At 46.5% G+C, this 11782-nt stretch overlaps 1 protein-coding gene across 1 annotated transcript in view; it reads left to right on the top strand.

Annotated features, from left to right (window-relative positions):
- Positions 1 to 11782, top strand: part of Gucy2c (guanylate cyclase 2C) — an 80603-nt gene that overhangs the window by 17672 nt on the left and 51149 nt on the right. The window contains exons 6-9 of the mRNA NM_013170.1: positions 2138 to 2234; positions 4291 to 4408; positions 6459 to 6594; positions 8461 to 8546. Of these exons, the coding sequence (NP_037302.1) occupies positions 2138 to 2234; positions 4291 to 4408; positions 6459 to 6594; positions 8461 to 8546 (437 nt within the window). The remainder of the gene's footprint in view (positions 1 to 2137; positions 2235 to 4290; positions 4409 to 6458; positions 6595 to 8460; positions 8547 to 11782) is intronic.

Below are 11782 nucleotides of genomic sequence, written 5' to 3'. Positions count from 1 at the left end.
CATCTTTAGGATCATGAATGGTTCCATGCTCTCCCTGCTCCCCAGATCTTGGTTGACTGGCAAGTTCTTTTTTTTTTTTTTTTTTTTTTTTTTTTTTTTTTTTTTTGACTGGCAAGTTCTTAAAGCAACAATACTCAGTCATGGCAGCAACTGACTATTTGACTTTCCCTTACAGAAAATTATCATGATTTGTTCTCTACTTCCGATGTGCTCCTGTGTGGTGAAGCACCCCACCCTGTTCTAGAAACTCAGAGCCCAAGTGCCCCAGCTAACTGCGTGTTCCCAGCTCTTGTTTTTGTTTTTGTTTTTGTTTTTTTCTTTTTTTCAGAGCTGGGGACCGAACCCAGGGCCTTGGCTTGCTAGGCAAGCGCTCTACCACTGAGCTAAATCCCCAACCCCTCCAGCTCTTGTTAAACTGCTTACTTGCTTCCCCCTTCAACAGCCAATAGTCAAGATGTAGTTTTTCTGGGTTCTTTGTCTTTCAAAATTCCCTGTAATGTGCATTAGTGCTACTCTGTGAGAAGTGTCTCTCCCCAGACAATCATTAGCCAGCTTCATACAGACTCTTAATTCCTACTGCGTGCTCTTTACCCCATAAGAAATCCAACGTATCACTGGATTTGTGACTAGACCTCAAACTTTTTCAACCATGACCAGACTATTGTTATGTAGCCCCTTAGATGGAATCACAAGGCAAGCAAAGATGGGCTTACTTCCTCATTTTCCTGATGCAGATCTCACATGCCCAATGAACTAAAGGCCGGGTGTGAAAGGCTAATGGATAAAGGAGTTCTCATTAAACTGTTAAATGCTCTGCTATACTTTGCAGGGAATTCCCTTCCCAAGCAAGAGCTCATCAGAAGCAATGAACAAATTGTGGTAATTTCCCAAGGCAAGTTGCCCAGCATCACTCCAACATCGCTTACTGCCATAACTAACTATTTGTTATTTTAAGAACTTACCAGCCAACCAAGATGTGGGGGTGGTAGTGTGAGCGAGTGAGCAAACGCCATTCATGATCCTAAAGAGTCACCGGGGTGGCATGGCATATAAAAAGGTCTAACAAAAGCGTGCGTGGTACTGCATGCGTTTAGTTAATCCCAGCATTTGGGAGACAGCGTGAGGCCGGCCTGTTCTATGTAGCAAAGTCCAGGACAGCCGTCTACATAGTGAGACCCTATCTCTAAACAACAGCACAAATCCAAGGAAGTGTCCTCTCTAGCTCTTCCCACACCCAGACCACATACAGGCAGCCCCTAGATTTGTGGTAAAGGCTCAGAGTGGCTCCATCAATCAAATTTCTAAGATTGAGCTCTGAGCTAAAAAGCTGCCGGCACAGCCCAAAGATGGTTGACTAGGAGGATACTATAAACTATCCTCACATTACCCTTTCAAACACATGCACAGATGATGAGGTGTGGGCCACTCATCGAAGAAAATAGCATTCTCTTCGCACCCAGCGAGATAGACTACACACGGAATGAAGCAGGGCTCATAAACCTGAGTCCAGCTCATGAGCTTTTTCTGTCATCTCCAATCCCTTAGCCCCATTGGTATCACCTTCTAGTTTAGAGATTCCACACAGCTCGATTCGGACTCTGTAACTAAATGCAAAATGAGGCAGAAAGGCTTTGGGGAATTGAGATTAACCTTTAAAAAGGTAAAATGAGAGACAGGTGTGGTGTTGCATGCTGGAAATCCTAGCACTCAGAAGCTGAGGCAGGAGGATTGCTATGAATTAGAAACCATCCTGGACTATGTAGTGAGTTCAAGGTCGGTCTGGAATACACAAGGAAACCCTGACTCAATGGAAGGAAAGAAAGAAAGAAAGAAAGAAAGAAAGAAAGAAAGAAAGAAAGAAAGAAAGAAAGAAAGAAAGGAAGGAAGGAAGGAAGGAAGGAAGGAAGGAAGGAAGAAAGGAAGAAAGGAAGAAAGGGAGAGGGAGAGGGAGAGAGAGAGAGAGAGAGAGAGAGAGAGAGAGAGAGAGAGAGAGAGAGAGAGAGAAAGAAAGAGGAAACAAAACAACAACCACAAATAACATGAATATGTCAGGCTTAAATCAGGAAACCAGTCAGTCACTCCTGCTTCACATGTCCACCATCATCTGTCACTCTTTGTCTTACTTTCTTTCTCCTAGTGATTGTTATGTGTGGCACGCCAGAAACCTTCTACAATGTGAAAGGTGACCTCAAAGTGGCTGACGACACTGTTGTCATCCTGGTAGATCTGTTCAGGTTGGTATAATGCTCAGGAAAGCCTCTTCCCTTCAGAAAGGAATCCAGCCAATGGATACCAAAACAGCCCCCTCTCTCTTGTATTGGGCAGCCGCCATGATGGCCACATTCGAACTGAAGTCTCATTCCTTTCTTATAATACCTTCAGTTTACTTAATCCTCTGAGCCCTCAAGCAGAAGCATATGCCTTGACGCCTGACAGGCATCCAAATATGCAGTCCACTCAACTGGGAGGTCTAGATGCACACAGTATGCTAACCTCCGGGCTGATTTAAAACTCTCTGTTCAGGAAACCATCCGTCAACCAAGAACCCAGCAATGGCTTCCCTGGTGGGGTAGGTCTCACTCCTGTGCTTTAGCTGCCGATGGTCTTTGGCCTCAGATTATTCTTTCATCAGCCACCTTTGGGAAGACTAAAGTTGAAGTCATCGAGATCTGATCTGTACAGTTATTCTTGTCCTGGGCGGAACAGTTACTCGGGGATGGGCCCTTCCTCTATGCTTCTCTGACACTGAGCAGAGAAAACTATGACACACACACACACACACACACACACACACACACACACACAGAGAGAGAGAGAGAGAGGGGGGGGGTTAGGGGGGACTCTTCACTAACAGAACCAAGAGCAATAATTAAGTCAGAGCACTTGGAGGAGGGGCCAGCATTCCACCTGTGCCCCTTGTCCCATAGGTACATCATACGACCCACTTATCTCTTTGGATCATTAATCATTACCTGCATGCCTTCGTCTACTGCAGGGGTTCCCCTGGATCTGCCTAGTCATCCCCGATACTAACACACTTTTCCCAGCAGAAGGGGAAGGGGAGCACTGGGAGTGCAGGCCAGGTGGACAATTGAATGTTCATGAAGATCTGTCTATCTGGCTCTTTAGCTGTAGACGTTTGGGAACAAGGGCAATGTTCTCCCATTTCCCGCTCACCCTCCTGTTGGCTTCACTAGCTGGTTTGCTCAGGGGAAGGAGTCATCAGTGTGGTATGATTTCATTCTCGGTCAGCTGTGCTGGCTTTCCTTTGGGACTCCTGTTCAAGAAACACGTGACTGTTCCCAGGGCGCGGTCAGACTCAAAAACCAACCTGATGTACTCGGCTTGTAACTCTGATGTGTGAGATTCTGTGGGAATTTGTTAACGTTTTGAGATTAAGTCGTATTGCGAAGTCAAAATTAGGGTGCCTGTCTTTTAGGGTAAGATCAATAATGTTAACCTGAGAGCTAATACGGTAGTCAGTATGGAGCAGGTTGAGTATCAAAATGGTGGTCTCCCTAATCCTAACAACTCAGTTCAGTCACCCTGTTTGCATATTAAAGCACCCACGTGTTTAGGAAGCACAGAAACTCTGGGATGTTCAGAGGGATCTCAGTGTGCCCAGTGTTGTCTATGGTTGGTGATACACATCCAATGAGCTGATCGGTCCCATGTCCTGAAGCTCGCAGTCACAAGAGACCTGTCTCAGACCAGTTAGAAGGCAAGGACAGACTGCTGGGGTTGTCCTCCAACCTCCACAGGTATGCCATGGTACAACTGTGTCTGCATTCACATACTCGTGAAAGTACACACACACACACACACACACACACACACACACACCCCAAAAGACTTTCCTTATCAGAAAAACTATCTTATACCTGTCATTATCAGTTCAGTCCTAAGCAGATGACAGCATTCTACATTACAGCACAGAGTAACTCCATATCCCGAATCCCGATATTTCCAACTTGTTTTGCATAGTTAAGGAAAAAAACGCTTTCCTGCAGAAATCAAGAGTCATTAGGGTTTTAACAGTAAATACAAACATCCCTTCCAAGTGTCGGTATAATGAGTTTCTTTCCACCCTCAGTTAATAACAAGAACGGCCTAAGTCCTGTGATTCACTTTAGCAGGCTGAGAAAGGGAATTTGAACTGGGGAAAGTAGAAGGCTTTGCTGATGACTACATTTACAATTTTCAAAACTTGTGTTATAATTTGTATGAGTTGTGAAACTCCCGTCTCTATGGGGTGCTAATTTTTATGAGGAATCCGTGTTTTTGCATTAGTAACCATTACTTTGAGGATGACACCAGAGCTCCTGAGTATATGGACAATGTCCTCGTCCTGACACTGCCTCCTGAAAAGTTCATCGCGAACGCCTCTGTCTCTGGGAGGTTTCCATCGGTGAGTTCTGTATGTATATAGTTATGCTGTGTCCGTTAAAGATAGCGCAGAGCAAGGTAATTGGTTTCCTATTTAAATGCAGGTTCTTATTTTTGCAAGTCATTTTTCTTTGCACGTGTGTATATGTGTGTGTGTATGTCCATTGTGCAGATGTGTGTTTGTGTGTGTGTGTGTGTCCATTGTGCAGATGTGTGTGTGTGTGTGTGTGTATGCATGTGGAAGCCAAAAGTGAATACTGCCTTCCTCTGTTGATTGCCTTTCGTCTGTCTGTCTGTCTGTCTGTCTGTCTGTCTGTCTGTCTGTGTGAGAGAGAATGTCATGTATGTCAGAATGCTTGCCAGGGCCAGAAGAAGTCACTGGCTCCCTTAAATCTGGAGTCGTAGGCAGTTGTGAGCTGCTGGGAACTGAGCTTAGGTCCTCTGCGAGAGTAGCAAGTGTTCTTAACCCCAGAGCCCTCTCTCTAGCCCTCTGTCCTTAAATTCTGAGACAGGCTCTCCCAGTGGACCCGGAGATGGGGGATATGGCTGAACTAGCTGGCTACAGAGTTCCAGGGAACCGTCTGTCTCTATCCCTGCCCCGACCCCAAGCCCCACCCACCAAGTGCTCACATGACAGATGTGAGCCCCTACCTCCAGCCTTTTACAAGGGCGCTGGGGACAGGAACTTGGGCCCTCAGGCTTTGCTTAGAAATAAGCACTCCTAGGTGGAGACATTACAGTGTCGTCCATCACAGTGATGCTGACCACTGTCCAAAGGGGTGCTTAATGTGTTCTTCTTGTCTCGGTATCCTCTCTAGTTTGACACTTGTTCCAGAACAAGGACGTCCACTTACCCATTAAATCACGGTCACCTTATTATACTGCAGCTTCTAAGACACATTAGGCTCTGTCAGTCGCCGAGCTTTAATAGATGCAGTTTGTCATCTGCCTTCTGCTCTCACTTCCAAATTGAGAAAGTGATGAGGGGATGGTCCAAAGCCCCACAAGCAACCTTGCAACAGCGAGTGAAGGCCTAAGCCCTGTAAGGAAGGTGGGCATCACCTCGCTTCCTAGCCCATCTGTTCCATGTGCCCCGGGTTATGGACCTGCCAGAATGAAGGGTCGTAAGCTGCTTTAATGCAGGGTCCTAACTCAGTTCATCCCGTGAAATGATGATCTTTGAGGGCTGGCCGGCCATGTAGCTCAGTGGATGCAGACACCTGCCAAGTCTGATCACCCGAGTTCGTTCCTGGGGTCCTACAATGGAAGAAGAGGCAGGAGTCCCAGAAGTTGCATGCACCCCCCTCCCCTCAAAATAAATGTAATGAAATGATGATTTCAGAAAAACAAAGAAACGAACAAACCAGGAGTATTTTTTTTTCTGTTAATGTTTTCTGCAAAATGTATTTCAAGTGCAAAGAACTTGAGTGTCCCGAGCCTCGGGCAGAAGGGAGTTCGCAACTGCATGAGAGAACAGAACCTATCTGGCTTCAGTGGGGCAAGAACTTTCGATTCCTAATGCTAAGACAGCCATCACATGGCAGAGGCAGAGGCCAAGGAATGCTAACTCTATTATTTTGCCAGGACAGACGTTAGGGGCCTGAAGTGACACAGTTAGAACCAGCTTCAAAGCACAGTCAGTGGCAGCAGCCAACTGAAACTCCTCTCACAGCCCCACCCTGGGGACCAGAGGCAGGGTTGTTTTCTGGGCTCTGGTTTCCTCTTTTACACCCTAGTGAAAAGTCAGAGCATTTCTGCATGAGATCCCATAAGGATGACTACAATGCCGGATTGGACTTCCTCAGCTACACTGCGTAGTACACCGTCACAGGAGGGAAGCACAACACCCTCTGGACCCCCCTCTAAAGTCAGGGTTCTTGTTTATTAAGCCCACAAGAAGGTGAAACTGGGACAGCGGAGCCCTGGCCTGAGCAGGTATTCCCCAAGTCTTCCTTAACATCACGCTTCCAGGTCCCCTGAATTTGTTTTATCACGTACCCCAAGAATATCTACTCCAGGTTCCAGAACCCACCCCTTCTCTCATTAAAAGATGGTTTTTCCTTCTCATTTAGGAAAGAAGCGACTTTTCTCTCGCTTACTTGGAGGGGACCTTGCTGTTTGGACACATGCTGCAGACGTTTCTTGAAAATGGAGAATCTGTCACCACGCCCAAGTTCGCTCGTGCGTTCAGGAATCTCACTTTTCAAGGTACGGGTCTCATGGGATCAGACAGCAATAAAGACAAAGAAATGCAGGCTTTGGGAGGAGAGCGTGGGAGGCCACCAAGACAGGAGTCAGCGGTTTGATGCTTCAACCGCTAAAGACCCTGGAGCTCAACTGAAGGAAAGGTCGTTGCATAGACTTTGGGGGGATGCTGTGATGCATAACCAGACCGCCCCTTATCCTGCTGCTGTGCAGGCTTGTGGGGTGTTGCAGAACGAGCGTGTAGGGTGGGAGCTGTGTGCATGAGGGGGTTTTCACAGAGCTTTGTTCCCAGTAGTGTGTGCTGCCTACAAGAGAAATACCTGCGGATTACTTTTATTTTGTAAACTAGTATATAAAATACATTTCCAGCATTTTCCAAATGAGGTGTGTTTTAGTAGATTCCCCTCTCCAACCAGATCCTCTTGTCTCCTGGCCCCCTAACACGCATGCGTGCACACACACGTGCACATGAGCACACACCCTGTAACCACTCCCAGTCTCCTTCCTGCTCTTATGTCTTAGGTCCATTTTAATTATATATAATATATCCCTTTCCTATGCTAAGCCTTTGCCTCCCCCACCCCTGCCAACCCCCCAACTTCCAGATTGACACACCCATCCTGAAGTTCCTCTTGAAACTTCTCTTTCGTGTCTCAAATCTCAGGAAGAGGTTATAAAAAGATTTCATTTTAAGACATTATCTTACAGTCTTGTCCTGTAAAACCTTTGCCTAAAGCAAAGTGAGCCTTCTGTTGGCTCTGGGAGGCAGACAACGGTTACTACCTGATCTGAGCGCTATACCTGTGGCCGTGGGCTGAAGAGAGCATGGTTTCTGCTTCCCCAGAGAAGCACAGAGAGACACAGTGACTACCCAGGTGCCCTGAGTTCTGCCAGGCCCTTACAGAGTCAAATCCTTAGTCAGTCAAGTGTCCCAGTGACCATCGTCATGGGCCAGGAGACATGTATTTGTCTTATCTTAGTCATGAATCACTACAGCCCTGAGGAAAAATTTAAATATCTCTGACTCTGATTTAAATTATTTCTCGTCAATAAAATAGAAACAGGTTTTTACGTCCTGGTGTTCTGAAGAGAAGAAAATGGCAAAAGTGCAGGCTCCTTTAGCACAAAGTTGGAGTCTGGTAAACATGAAATAAGTGTTAGATTTAATTTTTAAAATTCACACTTACTGGTTTATTCGGGGCTGTGCACGGGAGTGAACATTCATGTGCGCAGAGGTCAGAGGACAACTTGTGGGAGTTGGTTCTCGCCTTTTATCAGTGGGTTCTGGAGACTGGACTCATCCCCAGGAAGCAATCCTCTCTAGCTGAACTGTCTGGGCATCCCAGAAGTCAGCTGTTCCAGTGAACAAGTGAGTGGTTTCCACCTAAGCACACACTCTGTATGGTCCGTCTACAGTGCCATTAGTTCACAGTTGGGAAGTCGAAAGACGAAGAACTTAAGTATCTCTTTTAGTGTTTTAGCCACCGAATGTTAGTGAAGCGATTTTGTTCTTTGTGCAATGTAGTCTATGCTGTGGCCTACACACCGGGCCACTGGTTTAGCTTGCATTCTTGTGTGGTGTGGACAACTGAGCAAGTCATTAACCTGCCACATGGTAAATGGAAGGAAGAGGATTTTCCTTCTAAGTGAACATTCCCGCATAGATGTTCCCTTCACAAATCACAATTAGTAGGGACAAGAAGCAAGGAAGGGCGATCTGGTAAGAATATAATAGAGTGATTTGAATCTATCTTACACTCTTCATTGGGATCCTACAGTGCCGTGCCTAAAGCCAACGATGGTCTCAACATGCTCTCTCTCTCTCTCTCTCTCTCTCTCTCTCTCTCTCTCTCTCTCTCTCTCCCTTAGGCTTAGAGGGGCCCGTGACTCTGGATGACAGTGGGGACATTGACAACATTATGTGTCTTCTGTATGTGTCTCTGGATACCAGGAAAGTATGTCTGACCCCTGAAAATGTAGGGCGACAAGATGGGGTGGAAGAGGATAGTTAGCTGTAAACAGAGCCACGGTGAAGGAATTAGAGGGGCGGTGTTCAAAATGTAAGGGCAGACCATGCCCTTGGTCCTCATATGCATACACCACTTGCGGGAGGATTCCCTAAGCATGTTAGCGCAGAGAAGCTCTAATCAGAAATCAACTCGCACACATGCAGGAGTCAGACTAGAGGAGTCTTTGAAAGAAAACACACCAATGGCAAACCTTTCCTGAAGAAAAGCATTTTTACAAACGAAAGGTTTCAAAGAGAGAACTCTCTCCATCAGCAGGTCCATGAAACATGGAGACTGTGCAGTCTTTCAGGTGCACCCATGAAAGTGCTGTGACACCGGACTTTCACTCACATTATATACCTGTGTTCTAGCTAGGGTTTTACTGCTGTGAACAGACACCATAACCAGGGCAACTTTTATAAGGACAACATTTATTTACCTGGGGCTGGCTGACAGGTTCAGAGGTTCAGTCCATTATCATCAAGAGTGGTACATGGTGGCATCCAGGCAGCCATGGTGCAGGAGGAGCTGAGAGTTCCACATCATCTGAAGGCTGATAGCAGAATACTGACTTCCAGGCAGCTAGGATGAGGCTCTCAAAGCCCACATCCACAGTGACACACCTACGCCAACAAGGCCACATCTCCAAATAGTGCCAATCCCTGGGCCAAGCATATTCAAACCATGACATTCCATTCCCTGGCCCCCATAGACTTGTTCAAACACTTGATTCTATGGAATGACCATATCTAGCCATAGCAGAAAGTACATTTAGTTCAACTTCCAAAGTCCCCATAGTCTATAGCAGCATCAACAATGTTAAAAGTCCAGAGTTCAAAGTCTCTTCTGAGATCCATTCAGTCACTTAACTGTAATCCATGAATCAAGACAGGAAGCCAGCTGGGCAGACTCCAAACTCTGTGTCTCCTATCTCCATGTCCCATGTCAAAGCAGCGTTCAAACCTCCAACTCCTTTTTGATCTTTAATGAAGCAACAAACTGCTTTTCCTGGGCTGGTTCCACTTCCTGTTAGCAGCTTTCCTCAGGAGATATCCTATGGCTCTAGCATCTCGAAAATCTTGGGGTCTCCAAGGCAACTTCAGTGTTGCAGCTTCTCGTATCGGTGTCTGCAATCCACATATGACCTTCTGGGCTCCTCCAAAGGGCTGGTGTCACTTCTCTAGCTCTGCTCTCTGTAGCTCTCTAAGCTCAGGTTGATCCACTCCATTGCCGCTGCTGCCCTTGGTGATCATCCCATAGTGCTGACATCGCCAATGCACTGGGGTCTTCTGTTCCAACTAGGCTTCACCAATAGCCTCTCAGAGGCTTTCTTCATAGTGCCAAGCCTCATTCCTTTGCATGACCCCTTCAGTCCTGAGCCATCAACTACAACGGAGGCTGTACCTTCACCAATGGCCCCTCACAGTGCCAAGCCTCAGCTGCTCTTCATGACCCCTTCATGCCTTCAAAACCAGTACCACCGGGTGACTCTTACACATTACCAAGTCCAGCTGCAGCATGAGGTACACCCTTGGCCATCTCTGGAACACAGCTTCTTTGTGCTCTCAGAAAACACTTCCCAGATGATTTCACCTCAGCTGGTCTCTTCACAATCACTGCCAGTTTCTTATCTCCAGCTCACCAGCGTCAGCTGTCCCAGTAGCACCCTTCTATTTTTCACTCTAAAGACAGAGCCACATGGCTGAAGCTGCCGTGTTCTGCTGCTTGCTGGGGCTGGAACATGGCCCCCTTTATTCTACTGTCAGCTTTCTGTTTTCCAACTCCCTCACTGCCTAAGCTTGGCTTTCCTAGAACTTGCTCTGTCAATTGACCTTGAGCTCAGAGGTCTGTTTGGCTTTGCTTCTGGAATAAAAGTGTGTACCGCCAAGCCTGGATCTAAACTTAGCTGGATGGAATCTTACCCCCAAATCTCTTCATCTGTTTTCTCCTAGAACACAGGATTCAGCTCCATTTCCCTTCCTGGCACCCCTTTAATACCTGAACCATACAGTTTATATTTTCCCTTGCTAAGCTTGCTATGCTTGTTCAAAACCACATAAGACTTAACCAGAGAACAAAGTCTCGACTGGGCTTTTTTGAGACTTCCTTGGTCAATTCAATTAACATAAGTCTCCTTACCTTAGACTCAGGTAGACTCTTCAGACAAGGGCAAAAAGCAGTCACGCTCTTCACCAAAATACCACAAACACAGTCTCTAGGCCACAAACTGAAATTCTTCTCTACTGAACCCTCTTGGGTCAGGTCTGTACAGTTCCAATCACTCTCAGCAACAAAGTCTGTCATATTCTCACTAGGACATCCCATGAAACACCACCTAAAACATTCTACTGCTTTCCAAATCCAAAATCCCTAAATCCACATCGTTCCAGACAAAAGCATGGTCAAGCCTATCACAGCAAAGTCCTAGTCCCTGTTGGTAAATGTCTGTCTTAGTTCAGGGTTTTATTGCTGTGAACAGACACCATGACCAAGGCAACTCTTATAAGGACAATATTTAACTGGAGCTGGCTGACAGGTTCAGAGGCTCAGTCCATTATCATCAAGGGAGGAACATGGTGGCATCAAGGCAGGCATGGTGCAGGAGGAGCTGGGAGTTCTACATCTTCATCTGAAGGCTGCTAGTGGAAGACTGGCTTCCAGGCAACTAGGGTGAGGGTCTTAAAGTGACCCACAGTGACACACCTATGCCAACAAGGCCACACCTCCAAATAGTGCCACTCCCTGGGCCAAGCATATACAAACCATGACAACCTGTTTCCTTCATTTCTATGTAAGAGCCTGTGATGGCTGGTTTTATGTCAACTTGACACAAGCTATGCTTATCGAAGAGGAGGGAACCTAGTAGGCAAACCAGTAGAGCGTTTTTTAAAAATAGTGATTAAGGGGGAAGGGCCCAGCCCATTGTGGATGGGACCCCCACCCCTGGACATTTTGGTCCAGGTTTCTATAAGAAAACAGGCTGAGAAAGCCACGGAGAACAAGTTAGTAAGCAGCACTCCTCCATGGCCTCTGCCTCAGTTCCTGCCTCCAAGTCCTGCAGTTTTAGTTCCTTCCCTGACTTCTGTTGGGGTAAAATTTGAATTATGTGTCTTCTTTTACCCTGCACTAGAGCCACATGACATATATGTTAGATACCTTCATCTCAGTCCCCAAAGCATCTC

This window comes from Rattus norvegicus, chromosome 4 (genome assembly GCF_021556685.1).
Source record: "Rattus norvegicus strain SHRSP/BbbUtx chromosome 4, alternate assembly SHRSP_T2T, whole genome shotgun sequence".
Taxonomy (NCBI): Eukaryota; Metazoa; Chordata; class Mammalia; order Rodentia; family Muridae; genus Rattus; species Rattus norvegicus.
Note: the sequence above shows the minus strand (reverse complement) of the source record. Positions and strands in the feature narration are given on the sequence as shown.